The 26,732-nt window shown below is 41.4% G+C and overlaps 1 protein-coding gene across 1 annotated transcript in view; it reads right to left on the bottom strand.

Annotated features, from left to right (window-relative positions):
- Positions 1–2,836, bottom strand: part of UNC5D (unc-5 netrin receptor D) — a 58,606-nt gene extending 55,770 nt beyond the window's left edge. Inside the window, exon 1 of the mRNA XM_074164071.1 lies at positions 2,584–2,836. Coding sequence (XP_074020172.1) covers positions 2,584–2,836 — 253 coding nt within the window. The remainder of the gene's footprint in view (positions 1–2,583) is intronic.
- Between the last annotated feature and the right edge of the window lie 23,896 nt (positions 2,837–26,732).

Below are 26,732 nucleotides of genomic sequence, written 5' to 3' on the forward strand. Positions count from 1 at the left end.
AGCGTGGCAGCGCAGCGGTGGGAACCCACATCCATGGTCATTGCAGCACGTGTGCTCTCGCCTGCCCTGCCCTGCTCACAAACGGCACCAAAGCCACAACGGGAGAGACGTCGGTGCAAACTCTTCAAGCCCAGCAGGACCCCCCCATCCTCAGGCAGCACCTCGCGTGGCTGGTAACCACAAACCAAACAGAACTACAGGAACCCTCCCTCTCCTGCTGCTCCTCCTCTCTAAATTAACAGCGACTCCTCTGTTACTCTAAGATCTTTATTTCTGTCCTATAAAACCAAAACCACGCGAAACTGGATTCCATGTTCGTCACAATGACAAATACACCCATTGCCACCACCAGCTGTCCCTCCTGTCCCTACATGCACGCAACCCAGTGCTGGAGGTAAGAGCCATCAGAACACCGTGCCTTCCAGTGCCACTGCCAAGTGCTCCTCGCGTGCGCCTGGCTGAGGGCTGGCTGGCAGCAATTTAGAGAGATGCTATGACACATTTCTTGTGTTCAGCTTTACATTTCCTCTTGTTTGGGTTTCCTGTTGCTATTTTTCATCACTTTTCTATATATCCTCTCAGAATTTTAATCACCTAACAAACAGAGGAAGGCTGGAGGACAGACCCATCAATGCAATGCACCAGAATCGCACCCTTTAACCAGAGGCACCGTCCTTGGCATGAACCCGAGCACTGTTTTTCCCAGATGGAGCCCATGCCACACACAGAACATCGTGTGTGCTTGGGAACAGGCACGTTTATGTCCCAGATTTGACTCCAGAAATGAGGGCACTGCCAGGATGCACATTAATTCTAAAAAAACCCAATAGTCTGCTGTTTACTGAAGGCCACGGAAGAGCTCAAAAATAAATTATGGATATGGATACATGATAGTGAGAGAATATCCACATCCTTCCCCGTTACACTGCACACAGCCCTCACTTGCAGTTTTGTGTCCTAAGGACCGATACGGCAGTTTCTGGAACACGCAGACACACGGCACTGTCTGGACCACACTGACGTTCAGAGACCGATACTTGCAGGGTTAGCTCCGTCCCTGGGCTAAATTCAAACCTGCAACATTTATATTCCAGACGCCGTTTGCTGAAACGATGCCTCCACGGCTCAAACCTCAATGTTACTGGTGTTATTTAAAAAAAACCACCTAACGTTACTTCATCTTTTTTCATTCTGTTATTAATCCAAGGCTTGGAAAACATAATTGCGGTATTCACAAGACAGATTTTCATTAACCATATGGAAGAAAAACATTTAGGGACGACATTTCTTCTATATTGATTCAGCAGTGCCTTCAGAAGTAAAGGTTATGCCTATTAAATTATTTTTGAAAAGGTAACTGTAAAAATTAAAATTCATCCAGATTAGCATTTACAAAAAGCCGTTAGTATGAAATTTCTTCAGAATGTGTCGCTTAAAAGGAATGCCAAACACCACTTTTGGAGATGGAACTTCTTTTTAAGTGGCATTTTTTCCTCTAAAAAAGGAATTTCTTGTATTGATAGAGAGGATGTTATGCATACACTGCTATTTCCAAGACATGGAGTTGCCTAGCAATCTTAGAATTTAAAAAGAGGAGAAAAGCAATAACAAAACAGAATTGTGAAATTACAAGACGGTGCAGCATTAAATTGGTTTGCAATAGTTATCAAGATGCTTCTAAATGAGAAAAGATACAGGGTGTGCTGGGAGCAGGATAAAATCTGTTGATCATTTTCAACTTTCTCCCTTCTCGTTCTCTTCTTTTAGACACATGCTTTTACACAATGGATTTCTCCCACTTTATCCCCCACCAAATACCTGTCTCTCCTTGGGGTGAAGGCAAATTTCAACCATCACAAACCGGTGGTTTTTCAGGGTTCATCCTGGCAGGAATTCCAGAGAAGCATGTGTTTCCCTGTTTCTAGTTCCCACTACTAATTATGCCACTGAAATACTACTGAGCTCCTGTTCCCTCCAGAACTGTTATTTTCTTTCAGCAAACTCACTGTCCATGGCCAGTGTCTGACCATGCCCTATGTCTCCACTCGGAAACGGTGGTGGTGCGTCTCCAGTTTGTCACTGTCCCTGAGAAATGCCTCCTACATCTGCAGGCATTTAAATTCCGTTGTTTTCCCCACTCATGCTCTGTCTCTTCTGCCAGGGTCTGTATTCCTTTCTCTGCCTGTCAGCTCTGTCCTGTCCTTACCCTCTTCCCTCCGCTGCTTTCCCTTTTGCATCTTGGGATGCTGTGTCCCCACAGTTCCACAGGAGCAGCCGGGAGCTGGCTGTACAGACACACCAAGCCACCAAACCACGCTGCCGTGGCAGCCCAGCACTAATCCTGCGCTGTCACACGGAGCCCTCCTGCCATGGCTCGGCACAGAGCCGACAGCATCGTGGGATGTTGGAATTGGAGCCAGGTCCTACTCCGTCAGCTCAAAGCAAGCTTCCAACTACCCGCCAAGTCACACCACTCTCCTGTTCGTGCATCTCTGACTGTCATCTCCTGTCCCTTACTCTATTTTGTACGTTGGTGACAGACGCTGCGTTCAGACACCTCCCGCGGGAGACGTTAGCCCTTACCTGTAGTCTCATCCATGCTTTCCTCAGACACGTGCTCATTTTGATGGACCCATTCACCATTGCACTTGAAGAAAATCTGCATAGCTGGCATAGCTTTACAGCGTAAGACAATGGGGTTGCTTTTTATAATGTAGGCATCATCTGGTTCCTCCATAAAATGAGGCAGTGTTCCAGGAGCAGATGGGATAGACTCTGGAAGGGCTTCACTGTTATCATTTCCTGAAAGGGAAGGAAAGGAAAATACAGTTTTCATGTTGTTGCACCCTTTGATTCATCTCATTTAATTGATTTAATACCTTTTTGGATTTATTAAAACCTTATTTTACAAGAGAAACACCTCTAGAACCCAACAGCTGTCAGCATTGTGCTTTGCAAGGACACACACATACACACACAAAAATATCAAATTTTTCTAGTGTAAGAACTGCCAAGAAAATTGACAGAAAAGAAGCATCAGAATCATCAAAAAAGTGCATCACCACTATTGCTGGTTTTATAGATGGGGAACTGAGGCACAGAGAGATTAAATGAGTCACCTGAGGTCACACAAAGTCTGTGGAAAAAGTAGAAACCAAACCTTATTCTTGAGCGACAGCCCAGTGCCTTAACCACCAAACCTTCCCTTCTTTCACTGAATTTAATTTCCTTGAGATAGTTGCTGCTGATTTAACAGGGATCAGAGTGTTAATCACAGAGAAATATATTGATATGAACAGCATTACTGTAGCACTCCAACAGCGGAATAAGCAAACTGTGATTTCATACCCACTTAGAGGAAATTTTCAATATGCTTTTCCACTGTTCCCATTTACCGCAGCCCCTTTAAGGCGATAGCGAAGTGGGAAAGTGGTTTCTGAGGGCCAGAAACTGCAAGATAGTAAGCTTTCTCGGGTCCAAGGGCATTCATTCAGCAAAGTATAAGCCAAGGTGTCTTATTTTCCGAATTCCTGTGCTTAGACATGGACACAGAAGCCCCGGAATACGAGCTTTTCCTTTCCTACAACTCTTCTAATTGAGTCAAATCCTAGTTGCTGCTGTCAAAACCAGGAAACTCCCATTGATTTTTAGCAACACTGGGATTTATTTCAGTAGTTCGTCAGTTTTATGAGAAAATTCAGAGAACAGCAACAAAAATAAGTCAGAAGGGATCAACTGATGAAGGCAGATTAGAAAGTACCGAATCCAACCGGCATCGCCAAAGGATGACAGAGGACACAGCCTATATGCAGATGAAGGGAATACGGTATCAGAGAAAGAGGAATAGCTGAAAGCAATATATATGCAATTTGGTGAAAGTAAGTCCTTTCCAGGTCTAGTAGATTATGAGAATTTACTTTGTCTTTATTTCTATTAAAAATAGATATTTCTCTCTTAGCACTCAGTATATCTGTGTGTGCAAATATACACTGTGTATGTACTGTGAGATTGTTATGATTTTTAAACGAGCTCAATATTTTAAACTACATTCGCAGTGTACTTTATAAAATATTATCATGATTTTTAGCATTTTACTACTGAACATTTATGCCAATTTCCACCTTGTCAATCTTCAGTAATACCGTGTCCCTGCAGGCTTTATTAAATCCATGCTTTATAGGAAATAACAAAAATGTCATTATAAGATTTTGGAGAGGGCTGGAAATCCCATGCTCCCAGCGATGCTTCGAGGGCTTCACAAGGCAGCAACACGCCCGCGTTGAGGAAGAACAGCGAACAATTTTATAGCGATCATTCACCAAGAGAACTTCGAATGACCCACTGTTATTCTACTAAATTTGCTCTTTAGGACAAGACACAGAGGATGAAATCCCAGCCCCACCGATATTAAGGGCACAATTCTCCTTGCAAGTGCCATCCAGATTTAACGGTACGGCTTTACATCCTTGTTAAGTGTTGCTGATGAGCACCTGGAAACAGCAGATTCTACACCTCTGCTGGGATTGCCGTGTTCTGCCCAGCTCCTCTCACCCACAGAAACTGAGCGAAGCACAAAATAGTTCGTGCTGCCACCAGCAGAGGGGGCTGGGGCTGGGGAAGCGGCTCGCTCCTAAAGAAAGTATTTAACAGAAAGAGGTAAGCCAAGGTGCATCTTTGCACGTCAATGTAATTACCGCTACATTAAGTGCCCTTGAAAAATCAAACTGAAAAAAACCTACCCAAAAGAAGAAATGCTTTCCTAGATCCTGTCCCCGAGAGACTCACAGATAGATACTGCTGTGGTTCTGCACGCCCCGCAAGTGTAATTGCTTGAATTCACTGTTGTAGGACACTTCATAACCCAGATGAAATCAGCATCTGGCAGGAACCGACTTCGCTGAGCCCAAGTACACACAGCTGTTAGAGGTGAGCATCTCCTTACCCTGCCCCGGCTGAGACGGACCTTTCTTTGTGCATCATCTTTTGTACCCCATCTTGTATTCAAATTCATCCAAAAGCCTCCTGGAACTTTGTAAGGGCTTTGATTTCAAATTATTAAGTTGGTTTTTTTTTTATTTATAACTCTCAGTTTTCAAGATTCAGGCCATTCATAGTTACAGAGAAATGGCTGGTTTAATGCAACAGTGAATGACAGAAGACCAAACTATCAAACACAATTCTTGTATCTTTCATTCCTGGAAAATTACCTTTCAGGACGTGCTCTGTGCTTTATGTTCTGCACACGACTCCAGTAGGGACTTTATATCTTTTTATGACAATAATAGAAACAAAAAAAAAAGGAGGGGGGGGGTAAAAAAAGGAAAGTTAGGAACAAACACTAAATTCTTCTATGAAATAAAGATATTACTGTTAGTTTTCAGATCACATTAGAAAATCTTGACAGCAGTGGACATCAGTCCTTCAATATTCCAAAAGTGAATAGGATATAATTTAGATGTTAAAATAGTGAAAAATCATGAGTTCTAAACTTTTTTTTATGTTCTTTTAGTCAGATGACCCTGTCCCATATGCAACAATGTGGGTTTTTTGGAAGTCACTCAGATATTGATGGAAATAGGAGATTTTGTTGCCCACATGAAATCCTTTAATGCCTTTGTTATTTCCTCTAGTACATGGATTTACTGAAGCCTACAGAGACACGGTATTTAGCAAAGATTGACAATACAGGAACAGTGAGAATGGTCAGTAATAAAACACGCATGCTGATGAGTTTCACTGCATAATTTTTCTTTAAACTCTATACATTGAAGGAGAATCCAATTACTACTTATTCAGCACTCCTGGTAAATGATTCAGAACTGCTTAATTAGTGTGGCTGCTATAGAGCACCTACTGCACAGCCATCTCCACTCGCCAGCCCCATCTGGATCCATCGATGATGCAGATGGCTTCTTCCGGCTACTGTACAGGCAATGCCAGATCTAGTTTTATTAACGACTACGACTGTGTTCCTCTCCAGCACCTGTGGCAACACACAGATTTCTATATATATTATCCACGCGCTATGACCACTGCTGTGCTGACACTACATTTGTTGGTTTTTTCAATATAAGCCATTTTATCTGTGTAACCTGACACATAACTGCACACAAATGGAGAACTACCACCAAACTGCTGGTCCTCCTCTTCTCCAAAGATACATACTTCTCAGCATATTCAAGAAAAACTTCCTAAGAAGTAAGGGCAAAGAACTAAATATTTAATTCGCTGGATTGGGGATTAGGAAAAGTTATCCTTGATATACTAAAGATTCTAAAGTAAAAAGTACCACGTGCGTAAACCTTTTCTCATTACAGATTTTCTCACAATGCCTGTAAAATTTCCATATATGGTTTAATGGATTAATAAAATCTGGATATCTGGATTTAATTCAATCAATAATTGATTTGGGGGGATCTTTGGCTTTATGTTTTACTGGCGGTATGACCCAATTAAGCATAGCTGTGTTTGCGTACATTTGTGTCACTATGAACGAAGCCTACTTTATTCTGGGAGACGACCCACGTTGCAAGGAATTGGACAGTGTGAGAAGGAAACTTCACTGCAACGTGAGGGGTACGGAACTCAGAGCCCTTCATTATGTGACTTCTGTGCCCAACCAAAGGTTCTAAAGTGGCTGAAACACCTGCAGGCGTATGGAACAGGTAATTGGAGCTGAAGCACGTATGTGTATCGTAAATATGTACATTTAGGGTCATTTTTCTTTCTCCCCTGAGATGTTTGTTCACTTCTCATTTCAGTAGGGCCTGAAATCATAATTAGGTTGCCAAGACAATATCCCATGAGTATAAGATAATAATAAAATATCAAAGTGGAAAAACATAAAGATGTCACTGATGTTTGAACCGAAATTACTTTCTGGTACGAAAACAAACCAGAACAATGTCAGTGCAAGTCTGCAGAGACGATACAACAGTAACGCACAAACGTCAGTGCTGACACACGGCTACGTTTACACCAATTTCTTCTGCAGGAACCAGCACAAAGCACTGGAAATGGACGTGATTTCTGGAGAAGCAGCTGTACCTACTCCCTCCGAATGTGCCCCGGGGGCGGCGGAACGGGTGGGTGCTGACACCCAGGGACACCTTCCGGAGGAAAACCTCCAAATTCAGACAATCTCTCAGCCTGATGTTTCAGCATAAGGCAAATGCAGCGAAGGAAGCTCCCCACCGCAACGTGACACTGCCCACCAGGGCTCCACTACGGAATAATGCTTAATGAACCAAACACAACAATAATTACCAGTTATACCCAGGATACACACGAACAAGGAGTGTTCTGAGTTTACTGTGACACTAAGGCAGAGACAACCAGAGAACTGCCAAGCAGATGAACTTGCTTTTGAATAAAAAATACCTTTGGAAGTAGCAGACATCAAAATAATGTATATTCGTACTGGCTCTCTCTGGTTTTGTGTTTGTGCATTCTGACTGTAGTCTTCACGGTTGTGAAACACAAATAAGATAACCTAAAAATCAAAGAAGTTCAAACCCAGAATCATCTTCCATGATCAATTTTGCTTTATTGAAAAAAACTGGCTAATATCACAGTGAAGATTCTAAGCTGATAAAATCGTATTACAGCTAAATTATTTCTACTCAATTTCCAGAATGGACTCAACCCCGCAGCCTCATGGCTTAGGTGTTAAGTACCTACCAAAAAGGCTTGTGAGGAAAAACCCTCTTTTTGATGATGGTTTTATACCAGGAGTAAGACTAAGAGCACACAAAGACCCTGAGCAGTTTCAGAGCATTCTGCAAAGCAGAGAGAATTTTAAGTGCCTTTGCAACCCAGTAATATGGCTTTTTTTATACTAGTTAGTCACATCTACCCTACAAGGGTGGAGCATTTCTCCCTTTTGAGGGAGAAAACTGCTTTGAAGTTACATTTCTAAGGTAGCTGGCACTTATATTTTTGATAGTCTCTTAAAAACCAACATCTCACAGGATGCCACCTTGTGGAGAAGCCGAGGGAAGAGCTGCCATGAATGGATCCCTCTACTCCTCTTGCTGCCTGATGAAATCTGCCGCACGGAGAGGGCTGGGACATGTCGGTACTTGAAAGACCTGACTCTGCAGCCCCACACAGCCCAGGAATAACCCGGGACCTTCCGAGGACAGGTGTTCCTGTCAGAAAAGGGGAGCACTGGTGGGAAACCAGGGATCACTTAAAAACTTACTATAAACCATCACCATTTCTGTATTTCCACCTCCGTGGTCTCCTGAATTTTCAGCACATCTTGAAAGTCACAAGTGCTGTACATACATCTCAGCAAGCCAACTTTTGATATCAGTATATTAGTTTCATCAGACCCTCTTGCTTCCTATGGATATAAAGTATAAACTTCCAGCAGCTGTACCATAATCCTTCTCATCAAATATTTGGGCGACAGGTGGAAAATTGTTCTGCCAGCTGAGGAAGACAAAATCCATTCCTCCTGGCAATTTTCTGCAATGAAAACTCCAAAAAATGAATGTGCAATAAGTTGTGGAAATAAATCTAAAATATTATCACACAAAAGCAGTGTGCTCAGAATCTTTAGCTGCAAACTAACTCTGCTTATCTGAATTTTAAAGAATCTCATTTCTTCTTCTGTGTGCACAGGACTAGATATTAAGCTGGATCCTTCTACTTGAAACTATTAGTTGTACCTGCTTTTTTTTCTATTTACTTTGCTTTGAAATGCACTTTGGCTTCTTTGATCATTACTCTTTTTTTAGCATGCATCAAGGAAGTCTGACAACAAATCTGGGAAGCCCATATTATCAATTCCATTTTACAGAAGGGCAAGCAGTCGCTCTGAAAATGGACTGTGTGAGTAAGAGCAAGCCATGAAACCAGGACTCAAAAGAGCGTCCCAGGACTCGGTGACCCGCGCTGAGCTCCGCACGCTGTCCCTCTGTTACTCCGAAGGCTTTGAATGATGTTATCTCCAGCTGATTAGCAGGAGAGTGAAAGTCAGTATGTCATCATGGAACTAAGTTGTCTTAATAGGATTAAAAATCAAGACAACTGTGAAGGATAATATACACGCTTCAAGTGCCATTTTTGTCTATTCACTTTAGCAGTCCTTACCCACATAACTTAATGTCCACGAAGCTGTGAAAGGTTAAAGACTTTCTCGCCAGCGATAAACCAGACGTGTAAGAGGCTGCGCGTACTGAAGAGCACCCACAGACTCACCAGGGGTGAGTGGAACTGCCTGGAGAATGACGGACTGACCTGCCACGGCTGTAAGCAACTGAGTGAGCCCACTTTAATAATTCCCTGCTCCTTGGCCAAACCCCGCTGCACCTAACCATGTGCACAGGATTTGTCCATTAAAAGGCAAAGCAACGTCTCAGTCCGAACCACCAATTCTTCTCCCTGACAAGGAGCACACATGAGGTCCCTTAACCGTAACCGAGCAGAAAAGCTCTATGTCACTAAACATTCTGATTTCTTGTATTTCTCTGAACACCCCCTTTTTCCCTCCCACTTTTCACTAAACAGCAGCAACAACATTATCATCCAAACGTCTCCTCACACAGAATCCATTTGAGAAAGTCCCTATGATGTCAACAAAATTTTGCTGTGACAGTATTCTTTAAGAATATAAAGTACTATTCCTTTAGTGAGCAGGACTTCTTCCACGGAGAGGATTTCCATGCTAATATGAGGGAGGCCATTTTCTCAATCCTCATTTATTCCATCTTCCTTCCCTTTTAATATCTTATGAGCTTTAGCTAAGGGCTCTACACTTTCCTTAAAGCTCACAGTCCTCGTTTAATCTCACTGCACATGTCAGAAAGCACAATTTAGTTATATATATTTATATAAAACAGAATAAAGTATAAAAGCATCACACCTTTATCCACAAATTCTCGCCTTAATTCTTCTCTGAATCTTTGTCAAACCCAAGTAAAAAGTACTTCTGCAGCTCTACAAGGCTACACTGCCAGACGTTTAAGTGACTAAGAAAGAAGGGATCCCAGTTCTACACAGACCGAGAATGAAAGCAGCTGCCTTCCACCACCCCCACCCACTCTTAACCCCCACCAGACACCATCAGCTCCAGTGGGACTGGTGAGCAGTCTCAGAGAGCAACCACGGAAAGAACAGTACGTGGAGACCAGCTCCCCCTCTTACAGCTCAAGTTGGTTCTTCTTATAAAAAGGACAAAACTGGAAAGAAAAACAAGCCCTTTTCACTAGCACCACTTTCCCCCTAGAATTTAATATTTGGCTGACATTGCTGTGCCCTCTCTTCAGCCATTTCACGAGAAACTTACAGTTCCATGAAATTCGTGAAAGTAACTTGCCATAAACCACACTGCTAATGGCTTGCAGGAGGGCAGGGTATTTATTTTCACCAATGAGAATTAATATGTTCATAAAACATTAGTGGTCTTTTCTATGCCAACAGAGACGAATGCGTTATCCTATTGTAATCCCTTATGTATTCTAAATCTATCTATATCCGAGTTATACATATTTATTAAAATGATATATTGTATTTATTAAATATTAAGTGGATTACAAACTTGAAGAATCTTTCCTACATTCATACATTTATTTAACATCTAGGGGTTTTTTTAAGCAGTATGCAAGAATATAAATCTTTAAAGGAAAAAAGATTCCCCAGCATTCTAAATAGATGAATCTGTAACAAAAAGCCTTCCTGCATGCAATGTGCTAAGAGTATCAAACTAGAAGAAAAACTACTTTTAAAATGCTATGAGAAAATATGTGGCATTACTAGACCTGTACATGTAAAGAGACTCAAAGGGATGAGGACAACGCTGGAATATTCAGCTAACAAACAGGACTGAAAAGACCATGGCCTCAATGGGTTATTGAATGACCTCAAAACAACCCTAAAATTCTCAGCAGGTACCAAACACCTACTGTCACATGCCAACTGCACAGGGTTTGTCTGAAATGGCAACAGCATTAGTTATACAAATTTTAAGTTTCCTGGAAATCCATCGTATTTCTCAGGTGGTTGCAGGGAGAAGGAGGGAAGCTTTCCTGTCTCGCTGCGCAGCCACCTATTTCCAGATGGTGTAGTAAGACCACCAGATGTGTCACCTTTGGGATCAACAAATTGCCTGCAAGGTTCAAGCTTTGCCGTCATCTTGGCTACCTGGCCTGTTTAAGGTGACAAGAAATGAACTCTGAATAAATTACCCCGTATCATTTCTCTAACTGATGTGCCACATGCCTCAAAGGGCTGCCAGCTCTAATGGTTCCCATTAAGAAGTCAAATATTTACTTACAGTTTCTCCGCTATGGAACAGGTCTTGCAGGCAGCAGGAGAAAGTCACTACTACAATTTAGCACAGAAACCCAAGATGAAGCAGGAGATACAAAAGTGAGGGAAGGCTTCTCTGGAACACTCTGCTTGGATTTTCTGTATATTTAGATGGTATCTCACATTTACGATGAAAGCTATACACATCATTCTTTAGCAGACTGGTCTTCAGCACACTAAGGCAAATAAACTGCCTTGCTAACATCTAAATTTGTTTTTTTAACCAAAGGACATTTTTAGAACTTTTAAATTAAATTTTCAGTTTACATATAAAAAAGTAGCTTTGCACTTCGAGTGACTATGACCCAGAAAGGGAATGAATTAGAACCAAACTAGAGCAAGGCTAAAGCACTCATTTTGATCCCCAACAACGAAGGAAAAATAGTGGATTTTTTCCATCTGTGAGAGTATAGGGAAAAAAACACCCAACAATTACTTTACTCATGATACTAAGAATGCAGCAAATGACATATATAACTTCTTGGATTCCTTTCAAGCATAACAAATAATTCACCAACGGAAAGTGAATTATGTTAGAATAAAGTTAATGTGCTTATTAGCGTAAAGGTCAAGGGGAAATGATCACAATGTAAGTAACTTGTTTTTAAATATCACCAACTCATTTTTATTAGGACCCAGCAATCTGCAGAAGCTATTTGAGCCTAAATCTAATCAGATAAACACTAACAGCTTTAATCTGCTGCTCCCCTTCCACGTTCCCACCCCCCAGGACTGAAAGCAGCTTTGAAATTCTGAGGATGGGATTCTCCAGCCGCTGGTTCTGCTGGGAAGATCCCCCACCTCCATCACTGGCCCTTGACTGACAGGCTGGAATTGTCATTTGAATCTGCCACACTGTGATATACCAAAGACAGTCACTTCCATAGGAAAAACTAACCTGAAGTAAACTAAAAACTCTAATTTGTCCACAAACGATGAGTGCATACTAGGATTCCTCCCAAGTACAATTACCGACTTAACAGATCTGCTTATCAAACCCCAGGCCAAAGCGCGGTACCTGCTGATGCAAGTACTTCTAGCTCAGTGACAAAGCAGTAATAAATAGAATGAATTCATACCCAGTTCATAGTTGAACCTGTGGTACAATGCTTATTCTTAGCTACAGCAGCATTTTATTTACTGAATGAGCCACAGAGCTCTTTCCTCCAACTTAATTCACAAATCAATTGTCATTATTAAGGCTAAAGGCTTTGATGTGCCCAGCTACCAATTCAGCTGCCGGGGGAGGCGCTTACTGCAGAGCTATTCACCTTCTGCTTCAAACTGGACGACAGACAAGTTTTTGTTTTGTTTGCAAGCAAGTAATAAGGCTGCTGTACAACTGCTGATAATGTAATAAAAAAGAGGGGGCAAAAATAACCCACGCATATGCCAAACTACTCTTCTCTTAAAACTACTGCAGCATCAAAGCTGTTCTGCAGATAAATGACAGTTTAATTTCTTTTGTAAATGTTGGAAGGGAAAAAAAACCCGCCTTTCTTCCTCCACCGCCACATGATAACACACACAATTCTTGACAAGAGATGTTGCGTTACAAAGCATGTCCACGTTCTTCTTGGCTGCCAGCACAGGAAAAATAGGCAGGGCTAGTTTAATGCTGTGCTTATAATCTCAGCAGAAACTCTCCCCAGCCTGTCCATTTAAACTCCTCAAATCCCTGCATTCCACTAAGAAACTTATCAATGACCTGATACCTGGGAGGTGGCAATCCCAGGCACAAATACAGGTTGGGCGGAGAATGGCTGGAGAGCAGCCCTGAGGAGAAGGACTTGGGGGTGTTGGTGGGTGAGAAGCTCAACATGAGCCGGCAGTGCGCACTGGCAGCCCAGAAAGCCAACCCCATCCTGGGCTGCATCAGGAGAAGTGTGGCCAGCAGGTCGCGGGAGGTGATTCTACCCCTCTACTCTGCGCTCGTGAGACCCCACCTGGAGCACTGTGTCCAGCTTTGGAGTCCTCAACACAGGAAGGACATGGACCTGTTGGAACGGGTCCAGCAGAGGGCCACGAAGATGATCAGAGGGATGGAGCACCTCCCCTATGAAGACAGGCTGAGAGAGCTGGGGTTGTTCAGCCTGGAGAAGAGAAGGCTCCGGGGAGACCTCAGAGCAGCCTTCCAATATCTGAAGGGAGCTACAGGAGAGCCGGAGAGGGACTCTTTGTCAGGAAGTGTAGTGACAGGACAAGGGGTAATGGGTTTAAATTGGATGAGGGGAGATTTAGATTAGATATTAGGAGGAAATTCTTTGCTGTGAGGGTGGTGAGGCACTGGAACAGGTTGCCCAGGGAGGTTGTGGATGCCCCATCCCTGGAAGTGTTTAAGGCCAGGCTGGATGGGGCTTTGAGCAACCTGCTCTAGTGGAGGTGTCCCTGCCCAGGGCAGGGGGGTTGGAACTCAATGATCTTTAAGGTCCCTTCCAACTCTAACCATTCTATGATTCTATATTCTCAAATACTGAGGTACCTGATTGCACCAGAGCCAAGAACAGGGAGCAGCAACCAGGTCTCTCCAGCTCCTCCTTAGCAAACATCGCCTCTGATAGTCCACTGTGTTCAAAGTCATACTGGTAATTACACTTCCACGCAGTTAGTCCATCTTCTGTTAAAATTCCTGTGATACTCACTAAACAAGCCAATATGTTACCCTTAATAATTCATCCCAAGTAAGTAAAAGAGCATTTCTCTCCAGAAGTCATAAAAAATTCCCTAAACCATATTAATAAGCACACAGTCTTCAGTGCATGGTGCTCACTAGCAAACGTTCACCCTTTATTTTTCTAGTCATGTTGCCATTAAACAACAGATACGTTCCTCGTATTGACAAACACAACTTCCAGAACAAATGGATTAAAAAGAGGAGGACTCCCTCAAGTAACTCATCTGCAACTAAAAATTTTATGTTTCACCTAAATAAAGTAAGGTTCATCCCCACCATGCTCACAGGAATGCGACCATTCTGTCCATGCCTCTGATGAGATCTGGGTTCAGTCCATCTTAATTCCCGAGACAATGATATGGAAAAGCTCATTTGAAAAAAACATAAGCAAAGACAGAAATACAGTTTTGTTTCTTCTAGCTTAAATTGAAAAACAAGCTCTTAAAAGGTATGTCCTTTATTTTAATGCTGATAGGTTTTGAGACCCCTGCAGTAATGCATATTTTGAAACCCAATTTCGGTAAACTCGGTAGCCAAGAGTAAGACATCACAGAGTAATTCTCATCAGTTGAGTCTTAAATCCCTAATGATCTAATTAAAATTGGACTAAAGAATGCTGTAGTTATCTTTGCTTCTTCAGGTAACTCAAATTGTATAAGAAAACGGGTAATATTAGGTATTAATATACATCATTCCAACTATAATATACAGTACACAACTTAGATATGAATTTAGATTAATAGAATACTAGATTTCCAAATTCCTATAAAGTACAGAACAGAAAATCATATACTAGCTGCATTTTCAAGCATTTCCGTTCTTTGTTGCACGTTACACAAATTAGAGAGATGAATTAAATTTAATGATGGATTTGATATTCTGAAATTTTATTTTATTTTGATTGGGAAAAAAAAAAAAAAAACTTTCTCTGCAGCTAAATAATACAGTTTTGGAAGCAAATATTTATAACGCTTTTTCTTACAAACAAACAAACAAACAAAAAAAGCTATTTGAAATACTTTCCGGTTTATGAAGTATCCAGTATCCCTCATAATGGGAAAGATCCAATTAGTAGATATTTCCTACATATGTACAGAGACTTGAGCCATAGAGGATCTTTCTGTAAATACCAATCAAAGCAACAAGTGACATTTACATTTTCAAATATTTTAACATGTGTGTTTGCAGCAACTGAAGGGAATATAACAAAGGGGAAAAAACCAGCCAGAGAGATGGGCACTATCGAGATCTTTGTGCTTCCACGGTCAGGGCTACGTCTGTACTGCCTGCTGATTTTCCATCTACTTTTTCAAGGTATTCCCTTGCTTCAAACATTTTATGATATAGACACATGACCAGCTGCAGCAGGTAAACAAAAACAAGACAAAGAGAAATGGGACAAGGACCTAGTAAAACACCCATCTTTTACAGTTTATTGGTATAAGGGCACTGCAGACTGGTCCGTTCTTCATTAACCCACCCGCCGGGTACCGGTCATTACTCGCCCCCGGCACCGGTACCTCGACTGCCATGCACACTGCCCTTCTGCATAAGTAATCCCAATTCTGAAACAGCAGTTGAGATGAAAACCCCAAAGGACAATCCAGAAACAAAACCACACCTGCACATTCCTGTGCTCCCTCTCCAATTAAAGAAATGAATTCACCGAGTCAGATGTAATGGGAGGAAAGATCAGGCAACACAAGGAAAAAGAACCAACAGGAAAATTGCTCTGGAAGGAACACTGGACACAGTTGTCATTAACATTTCAAATTAGCACAAGTAATCTACATCCAGTTGTACTCATGACACATGCTGCAAGTGAAAAATATACACTATATTCTCAAAACCAGATTGCCTTCCCATATCCACAGCTGCTGAAATGATACATTTTCAACAACATCTGGCAGTTTCTTCTTAAGTCCCAAAGCAAATGAAACCCAATTAACCTGTGGTCTCTACTCTTATTATTTCCTATTGCCTATGCCAACTTCATCTGGAGTTGAAAGCCTGGATCCATCACATCCCTTCCTCTGGCTCCTGAGTATCATGGAGCCTCTTCTCTCCAGAAAGACAGCCTTTAAATTCACACGCTTCCTACCAAGGGGCAACCAGTGAATAGACTGAAAACTGGAGGCATAAATGCCAGGAGAATGGCTGTGTTTACTCACCTTAATATCACTATTTTCAAAAGATATCCTTAAATCAATCTGGATTTTACTATAATTCTGCTGAAAATAACCTGCAGCTTTATCAGCCAGTTTGATGAAGGCAATACATCTGCGGTGTCACAGCCTACAGGACACAGATGAGCTCTGCAGCTTCACCAGTTACTGCAAAGAATGCTTTCAACAGCTTAGGGCACGTCAAGGCATGACTGGGGCTATTTTCCCACCCAATACAGCTTAAAATTTGCAACAGATATTAGTAAAAGATCCGATCTCCATAGAATGTGTACCATCTATACACATATATAATTAAAGTAGAAAAGCTTAGGAAACATCACTTTCATACAGGATTCCAGAGTAACAGTGGACATTAAAAAGAAACAAAAACACAATCCACACAAGACAAGACATTACAGACAGAAAAGATGAAAAAGATGCATTTATGAGAATATAAGGTGTTAGCATTGCCCTCCCTTTGAGAATTAATTGCTATCCTAACCTCCTTTACTAACTGAAATAGTAAAATATTCTAGCACACTGCAATATTATATACATAGACCTGTGAGGCATTTCCATTTATTCATGTTACTGTAGTTCTCACGAGCTGTTTCTGCACTAGAACATGTTCACATTTCTGTAGTGCCCTCCAGTTAATTGTTTGAACAAATAAATATTTTGCAATTCTTCTTCTTACAATCAGCTTTTCCTAAACCCTGGAAGAATTTAAGCAAAGGTTACCTGAAACAGAGTTAAATGTTCTCAGCTTATTGAGTGTGCCAATCTTAGAGTGTCTTCAAACAGAAAACCCAAGAAGTCATTCAACAGCCCTCATGGTCACACAACATATGCCAGAACCCCCCGATGGCTGCCCAGTGGGGTCGGGGACACAACCCCAGTGGGGACATGTCCCCCCCGGCACCGAGCGCACCCCACACTGCAGCCCCAAGGCCGGAGCAGCCGCCCCCAGAACGGGACTGGTTTGGGGTGGGGAGCAAACTCCCCTGCAAAGAGCTGCTGCTGCTGCTCATCGGGACACACGGCCCATGGGTGGCTCCTCCTCTGGGCGTTAACGGAAACTGGAACCGTTTCACCAGTCGGACTGGCTAAAGCAAAATCCAAAGCTGTTACGCTTCTACAGAAACTCACCGCTCTCAGCAGAAAAGAACAATCAGACACTCCAGATCACAGCTTTGGCAGAGAGCTAGTTTAGCATCTCTTACCAAAATCAAATTTCTGTAGTAACTTGGCACAGAATAATTTCTCATTCAGCTACTTACCAGTTTCTTAATAATCTCCCCCCACCTTACACTTCCCTTTCCAGTGAATCGGGATCCAGGGGTGGTCACATTCAAGGGTGACTCTGACTGAGCTGTAACAAACTCACCTCACTTTTCGGTAACTTTTGTGACCTGGCAGCTACTGTCCTAGTCAGGAACTTAAACTGGCTGTTTATTCACCTGCCGGTGGGGGAAGAAACAAAAGAATCCCAAAACAAAGCAAAAGAGAAAAACAAAAAAAACCCCCAAACATTTGAAAATACTCTCTCTCAAGAACCTCCTACACCAAACGCCCCTACAGCTGACAGTTTTGTGCAGCACAAAGATTAATAATTTTCAAAACCTGACATTTTCCATCTGAATCGCATGCTACTTTGTGAAAAATCTTTTCTATATCCTGCTCCATGCTGCTTTTCAAAGAGAAGGGCATTTTAGGCTTTGGCTGCTTTTGTCATGTTAAAGACCTAAAAAGATTTACAGCTGTTGGCTCTGCAGCAACTTGCTCCTGCTGCAAACACGCACTTTGGGTGGGACGGGCAATCTCTACCGGAATAGATTATCCATTTATGTGGCTCAGCTACAGCCTTTCGCACTGAAGGAATAAAACTCATCCACCATTTCCCCTTCCTCCCCTCAAATGACTTCAAATACTCGCCAGTGTTACAGTGTACTCCTGCATGAATTTCACTGTTTTCAACTTTGCCTACCCATGTGGTTCCAGGCAATTTTACTAAACGCTGGACTTTCCCAGTGCAGAGAACCCTGCAGGCGACCGCTCTTCAACGTGAGCTCTGGCATCTAGAGTGTTCCCTGATGCTAAAAATCCCTGTGTGCTGGGCAAGGGAGCATGAGGCAGAAAGAGCCAGGCCAGGCCTGAGAGCATCCCTCATTCATCCTCTACGCCAGACTGCGAGAAACTCTGGGGTGGGATTTTTGGTCGATTTTTAAAGGATTTTTAGCTTTTTCTTTTTTTGGATTCCATTAAATTAGAACTTTGTCTGCTATTGTTCAGATAACACCCCCTATTTCTTCTCTGCATGGGAAAAGAAACACTATGACCCAAACAGTTTTTCTGACAGATAAAAGGCTCCGGGGAGATACGCCACGGAGCGGTGATTTTCCTTAAGCCGCGCTAAGGACTGTATTTCCTGCAGGGGACAATGCGGTCCCTTCACATTCCAATTCACAGTTCAATTTTTCTAAACTATACTTCTTGTCCAACAATACCAGCCATTACATTCTTCTTCATAACTTATCCTAAAATTGCTGGCAATTTTTATGTTGAACAAGGCAAATGAGTAAATCAACAAAGCACCCGTTGTACAGGGGTTTTCATGCCATTATGAGCGGGACTATTTCAATTTTGAAGTGGAGGCTACTTTATGGCTTGAGAGGCAGCATCGTCAGGTATAATGCAACCTACAAACTGAAGTATTGGAGGAAACCAGGAACAGGTCAGAAACGCAGACTCTGGTACTGAATATTTTTATAATGCCCATGACAGGCATGTGTAAGCCATAGCTAGAAGCCGCACTTGATAATAAACTATTTTTTTCTCCAAACAGGGGAGGGGAAGAGGAGTAAATGGCCACCTTTGTGCACTCACAACTCAAGAGCCGCTCTCAAAACAAAAAGCAGCCAATAACACCCCAAAACACTCCCATTTTTTCCCAGCATGTCAAAAATTACGGAAAAAAAAAGTATGACATAAAAATCAATCTCCTTCAAACTCCCCAAACATGATATTTAAGTTCAATTTTCCAGTGTTAAGAGACATGGTGCTTTATTAGCTATAAAAAATGTCAATTTTCAGTTAGCGATTTGATGGATAAGATACAATTACATTGATAGCTCTTCCCACCGAAACCCAGTACAGCTGGGGATTGTCACACCTCACTGGCTAAGCCTCTCCCCAGCAGGTAAAGCGATGTCCTGGTGAGGGACACCAGGAAAAACAGGAATTCGAGCCAACAATATTCCCCTAATTCATTCATTTACCATTTAAAGCAGTAGCACATATTTATACCCCGCAAACACTGTTTGTACTTCTACTCAAGTACTGTTTATCTCATGACCTCTAATTATCAGTTTGCAGAGAGGATGCTACAATTCTAAGAGAAACACCAGCAAGGCTGGGTTAGTTCCTTCATCGTTATGAAGACACCAAGTGTCTAGAACCTTCTTTTCCTGATACTGCATGAACAGCTAAAAATAAATTCAAACTGATGACAGTGAAACAGCATTAAGTTCCCAATTTAGCACAGAACAGCACTCATATTGCTTTTAAAAAGTCAATGAGATTTAAGCACATGCTTGACTTACAACTTACGCTTAACTCCTTTGCCAAGTCTGCCTAATCTGACGAACTGCATTCTATCAGTGACTGATGCATCTGACCTCCCTAAAGCTGGTATCAATTTATGACAGAATATTTAACTCTTAAATAGGATTTTATTTAGATACATGATCGAGAGTTTGAGTCAATATCATCTGTCTCTCGGCCTCCCCCTCAAAATGCTCTGGGTCAGCAGCACAGAAAAATGGAATATTGCACTGATGGAAGAGGCTCCCCACAACCTCCCTGTGGTCTAACACTCGAGGTTCTCATTGCTTCCCAGCTTGATCCCAGTGATCTGTGTCACAGGACACAAAGCGAAACACAATACAATAGATACACAAATCAATATATAATATACAATATATTCAAAAAGACAAGTACCTATTACAAAAGCACGGCAAATATATTCTGGTGCTTAAAAACCTCAGCAAGTTTGTCATACACATAGAAGTAGCTCTGCTAAATCAACACGTACTCACATATTTCACATTGGGAACCAAGAACAGAAAGAAATTATACTGATAAAAATCTTTTTATTAATAATGTACAAAGCCTTTCCTCAATATCTTAGATAGCGTGTCAGAGACAAAGGCATTTTCAGTCTTTTTTGTGTTGTTTTTTTTTTTTAAGGCAGAACAAAGTATAGAGGTTTTTATCTTCCCTTCTAAATGCCAACTGATCCTAAACGGCCCGGCAAATGCTCCTGTTGCCTTACCTTTGATAGTAAAGGCTGCTGAACAAAACCATACTGCCACAGACCCGTGAGTCACTGAACTAAGTCATAAGAGATGACGCTGACAACTAATCCCCAGCGTACCCCTTACATCCACCTATTCACGTTGTCTCCAGGAACATGGTACCCGAGTACTTTCCAGAAGAGGGGCTGCAGCGAAATTTCCCTCTTTCCACTTTGTCAGCAGGAGAGAAGCCTGATGGTGATGATGAATATTATTAACTTTTAAGAAGAAAAAAAGGAAGTAAAATAATCATAAAGCCCTCTATTCAGATAGTGCAAGTTCCTAAAACAACAGTCGTGCAACTATTAGCTGAATGCTACGGAGGGAAAAAAAAAAAAAAAAGTTAATAATCATCTCACTGGGATCCTGATCAGATTTTTTTTTGTCCTTAACATCACCGAAAGTTTTCCAAGACAGTAAAGAAAACAAGGCGTTTAACTTCTTAAAGTCTGCATACTTGATTTCTAGTTAATTTGATTTTCCTTTTAAGCTTCAGTAATATTTGCTTCTTTCTGTATTTTCCCAATGATGGAAAGCTCCCTAAACATATATGTATAAATAAATATTTTTTTTTATTATTTCAGAAAAAGAAAACGTTTTACCCAACACTGGCCTCATATCTAAGGCAAAGAGATGAGGCTTCAGTTTCTGGCACTTGCCAAAGAGAAAGTGAACATGGGTTTGATGGAGTACCTTGTTTCTGAGCTTCAGTTCCCGATGTGTGAAATGGCACTTCTCTTCCCTCATTCTCTGTGCTTTTTATGTTGCAATCTCTTCCCAGTAAAGCTCTCTTGTCAGTACAATGACTTGTATTGCTTAACACAGCATACTGTAATTTAATTATGTTTGGAAACTACCGCATACTGAATCAGAAAGACATTATAGCAGTAAGAAAGGAAATGAGCACCAGAGAGAGAACAGAACAAATAATAGGTAGAAGTGCAAAAAGCAGATATTTTGAAAAAGAAGGATTTGACTTGAGATTTTTATTGTGGTTTTTCTTTTCTCTTTACATTGGGCATCTGCAGCCAGCTTTCTAATTAACGCTTCCATTGGTTCTGCTTGTGAGCAATTAACATGGATATAATGGTTGGATCACAGCTGCCAACACTCTTCTTACCTCCTCCAACAGCTTCTGCAAGTGGCCAACATCCTCAGACATAAATAATGAGGATTCAGTCATACAAGTCTTTTGGGCCTCTTCACCAAATCGATAAGTTAAGTAATAAAAAGAACTTGCATTTCAGTAAGACTTGAGAACGTCACCCGTAAAATACAATTCCTGCCTAGAAGACAACTCCCGAATATGAACTGTATTTTCGAGGGGAAGTTGATGGCTCCGCAAGCGGTTTACGACACACCACACTCAGCCCGGGAGCTGCGGCAGCGAGTTGTAAACCATCAACTGAAGAAGAAATTGAAGGGAGGCAAATTGAAGTGAATTTCACACAAACGGCAGCACAACATTAGAGCCTGTTTGGGAAAGTCATAAAATTAAGGATTTCGTGCAGAAAGGGGAAAAAAAAAAAAAAAGTGTCGCTTTTGTACACGCTTGACCAAAGATGCACCACTCCAAACTCAAAAATGTCCAAAAGTGTTACTTTTAACCAATTTCAACATTAGGAGGAAAGAAACAGCATCTCTTAGAACCTGCCTTACAATTACCTTCCCATAGAATCACTGAATTGCGTAGGCTGGAAGGGACCTTTCAGATCGTAGCTATTTAAGAGCACCCACAGACGCACACACACACTGAACCCGGCACCTCATACCTCGCAAACGAGCACAAGGTGGTTTGGGGCTGCCCCACGCCCCATCAGCTCCCGTCCCTCCTTAGCGCTTATGGAGAGCACTGAGAAGAACGTGGAATTATTCAAGAACTATGTTCAAAAGCTCTGTGAACAATATGCTTTTCATAGCTGCAAGATGATAAAAATCACTTGTTACTTCACTGCTGTTTGAGTCATCTTCTCCCTAAGAAAAGCAGCATTATTAACCCGGTGTGTTTATCTCCAGCTCTATGATTGAAAGCCCTTTTGTTCCAAGACTTGGAAGATTTATTTGTCAAGTCTGACAGCTCTGATGTAGCCTTGCAGTGAACATCAGTGTCTGAAAAGGAATTTATAAAATCATGAGCTGGAGGAAGTAGCCAAAATCATGGCAAAGCGTGATATTTGAAATGAGAAGGAGACAAACTAGGTATCTAGATAAAAATCTGCGTTACTCACTAAAAAGATATGAAAGCATTACACTGAAATGCTAGATCTCACATGTGTTTAACATATACTTCATAGATTTTGTAGAAGATGCACATATCTAAATTCCATCTAAACATCTTCCATTCTAGGTCTTGAAAAATCAACAGGTACAAATGAGACAGATGTTTAGTGTAAGATACAGTCTTTGTTCTTGCCCGAGTAGTAGAATTACTGCATTTAAATAAATGAGTTCGGAAAATAAGCCCTTGATATGATTAACCTTACCACATTTTCACAGTGCTGTATTATGACATATTTTAAATAACTTTCTTAATCAGAAAACTCCATAGTAGGCTGTGAGAAATCCAACCTGTGGGCACAGCCGAGCCCATAACCACTCAACTACATCAGGATCTACTCAAAAGCAAATAGAACAACTTCTGTAGATTCGCAACACACAGAAGTCAATGTATATATCCCAAGGAGTGCTAAGTACTGAGTACTCTGAACAAATAATATCTAGGTAACATTTGGTAACGTATTTGTGTATATAACCGTATGTCACCTAAGCACAGAGATCGTGGGCCAGACCCCTCCCTGGTATGAAGCTGCACGGCTTCATTTAAGTTTGGAACCGAATACACAAATCTTTTTATTATCCACAGACAGGCTTATAGATTTATATACGTCTATAATTGGCTTTAACACCAGACTTGACATTAAATCTGAAATCTGTCAGAATCTCCATTATGAGACATACACAAGGCTGAGCGTAGCACAGCAGCGAGAGAAGCTGCCAGGACTCTCCGTGTCTCGCTGGACTTGGACACTCTCCAATTACACCAAAAGCTGTTTTGTCAATGCAAGAAGAATAAATCAGAGAAGATGTATTTCACCTTTTCGAAAGCCAAGCAATCGGCTCATCCATCATCTTCCATCAGCAAGAACTTTAGTAAATAGAAGCAGAAGAGAAGTCGATAAAATATGCTTAAATACCACCCAGGCCTTTACTTGCTGTGCTTTTAATTTGGTAAATAAATGCCTTCCGTTGGGCTCGCACCCGAGAGTCTTTGCCGTGACGTGGATTAAGTGCTCTGTTAGCATTGCAGCGCCGAATGGATCTCAGAGGGATCGCTAACTATAATGGCCTTCAAACATTCAGCCTAAATCTCCCTGCTGCTTAATTTCAAACATTAAAAGGTGCGTGTGGGGGTAAGAAAACTCTGGAGTTAAAAATATAACCCTTTTTATGGTTTTATTTAATCTGTTAACTACACAAACAGGAAATGTGTGTTTTACAGGCAAGAAGCTGAAGTGTAGTAATACCCAAGAAATCTGGTAGAATATATTGTTAATTAAATTGAGTTTAGCCCCAATAGGCACATTCTGTCTCTTTTTTGAGGCTTAATTAAGAACAATATCAAGGGAGAAAAATCACCATGAAATCACCATGTATGAATTAAGGAGTATGGGCAAGAAAAGGGGCTCTCAGTTGCAAGAGTTCTTACATAGCTGCGAGGATTTTTCATTCTGGTCATCTTTTTATTGATCTGTTTTTAAAGTAATGCATACTAGATGGTGAATATTTAATAAGTTTTTATTATGTTGGTATAAAATCTAGTACTCTGTCCATAAAAAGAAGTAAAAGAGGAAAAAGGATGCACAAAGACCCAATTTTCAAAAGCGCTCGGCATCTATGACTGTAGCTTCATTTCAGAACTCAGGACCGACTTTGGAAAAAAACCAAGCAACAATTCCTTGTGTCAGGTTTATGCAATATTTGGAACAAATCAGCCCAGAGCCCAGTAACGAACAAAAAGATCCAGAATATTTAGGCCAGTAAAAGAAATTATAGTTGCTGTTGAATGTGGTTGCTGTGGGTCATGAAACCTATTCAGACTTCAGACGATGGAATTGTAAAAATGTTTGCATGTGTTGCTTTTTTGATTTTTTTTCAGACTATTTTCCAGTCAGGCAAAGGCAGGGTTTTTAAAAGACACAGGACTGATGTTAAGAGCCATCTCCGAGGGACTGGTGAGCAGAGCGGTGCTGCACTCCCTCCATTTCCAGGCCACCAAACTGTCGTGGTTGCTCCCTTCAGTTCCCACTAGAAGCCGTCGGTGGCAGCAGAGTGAGAAGCTGCAGAGAAGCCCAGAAATTAAAACACAAAATGGTGAAAGGAAAATTCACTTTAACCTCTATCTACCAAAACAGAACAGCAACTCCAGTCTCTCAAGCAAAATGATGTCTCTGAATAAAGAAAGGATGGTGGAGACAGGATGGTAAAGGAGGAAGAATTTATTTCTATTTAAACTCAAATTCAGTAAGTGTAAGTACAGGGGAGATGGTAACAAGTGAAAGCATCTCTTTCAGTGGATACACGAGATCGTTTCTAATGTAATGTCACACTTAGAAGAAATACAGGCCTTCACGTAAAGAAGCCAGCACATGGTGACAATGCACACAAAGCCAATGAGGGATTTTCACAGTGAATTCACAGATTTTGATGGACATCCAGTGGGCTTTTAACACCAATTTATTCTGAGATGGGGCTTAGCAAAGCTGCCAGACATATGCTATTTGTAGAATCTTGTTTCCTGCCGTTTAAATGACCTTTACTATTTTTACTAATGTTTGCCTCTAATCCATGTCTGGCATAATACTGAATTATTAATCACAGAGCCTGAAGTCTGCGCCCAGGCTCTGTGAATGCCCCACAAGGCACGCTCAAGGAGGGAGGCTAAGAGGAGGCTAGATGCCTTGAAGGCCACGGGTGCAGGGCTCATAGTATTGCAAGAACAGTAAAACAATTTGTAGAGAGGACAGAACACACTATTTTACTTTGTCTCTGGACATGAAGGAATCCATTGTCTATGGTATTTCTTCCATTAAGAATTCTAAGAGGTGAGGAGTAACCCTTTGGATTTGGTTGCAAAGACCGGGCGCCAGAGTAGATGAAGCCCCTGTTTTCTCCTGGTATGAAAGAGCATAACTACAACCTGCTCCTAGGGTAGGAACAGTTTTACTTGCACAAGTACATTCTAATTGTCACAAGGCGGAGGCGGCAATTGACTGCAGGGTTCAGGATTAGCCAACAGGACCATACGCCCTAGGAGAACATATAAGCATTTATACATCAGCAGAGGGCATTTAGCACAGCACAAGACTGAATGCCAAAGAAATACGCCAAAGGAGGAAACAGCAACGCTATAGACAGGGATTTAGCCAAGGGATTTCTACAGTTGATTATTATTGTCACCCACCACAGTCCGAGTGTCTTCCTGCCGCTCTGCAGCTGCCTCTGCCCTGCCAAGCAACGAGAGGAAACATTCCCTTCTGGAATTGCATAACCAAAATGCAGAAGCGTCTTTGAAAACATGCAACTGCTTAGTTTCTTTATGCTGTTGGCAGATTTCATACATAAATTAGCTGATGTTATGGATGCTTCAAGAATAACTTCTTTTTATTCCCCACATGCTTTCCTATTATGCTTAGTAATGCACTACACAAAACACATACATTGTCAAGCACCACAGGGAAAAGTAATAAAAGTATCAGTAGGGAAGTAGCAAAATGAGAAAAAAAACATTCAGCAGTCTTTAATGAGGTCCTTCTGGTCTCTAGCTGAAGCTTCTAAGAGCAAGGCAGGGAAATTCCACACAATTATTTTTTAAAAAGAATAAAAATCCTCAAATAGAAACTTGATCACACCTCAATTTTTCAAGGTAACAACATACCGTTTCTTTTGCAAGTGATTTTGATGTCCAAGAGTAATCTAATTAACAAATCCCATCCTTCTCATTTTTATTACATTTCAATTTAAAGTCTGAATTTTAAATTAGTCTTGCCTTTGGAACAGAGACAGTCGTACTCTTGCTTGGTCTTTCTTCCTGGTTCAAGAGCAGAGATTTTCACCTGAGCACAACAACTGTCCATCTGGCAGTGGCACGTTCTATAGAGTGAGAAATGTGCATTTTGAAGACAAAAAGAATAAAAAGGAGAATGATAATCCCAGCCTCCTGGC

Source organism: Numenius arquata, chromosome 26 (genome assembly GCF_964106895.1).
Source record: "Numenius arquata chromosome 26, bNumArq3.hap1.1, whole genome shotgun sequence".
In the NCBI taxonomy this organism is placed as follows: Eukaryota; Metazoa; Chordata; class Aves; order Charadriiformes; family Scolopacidae; genus Numenius; species Numenius arquata.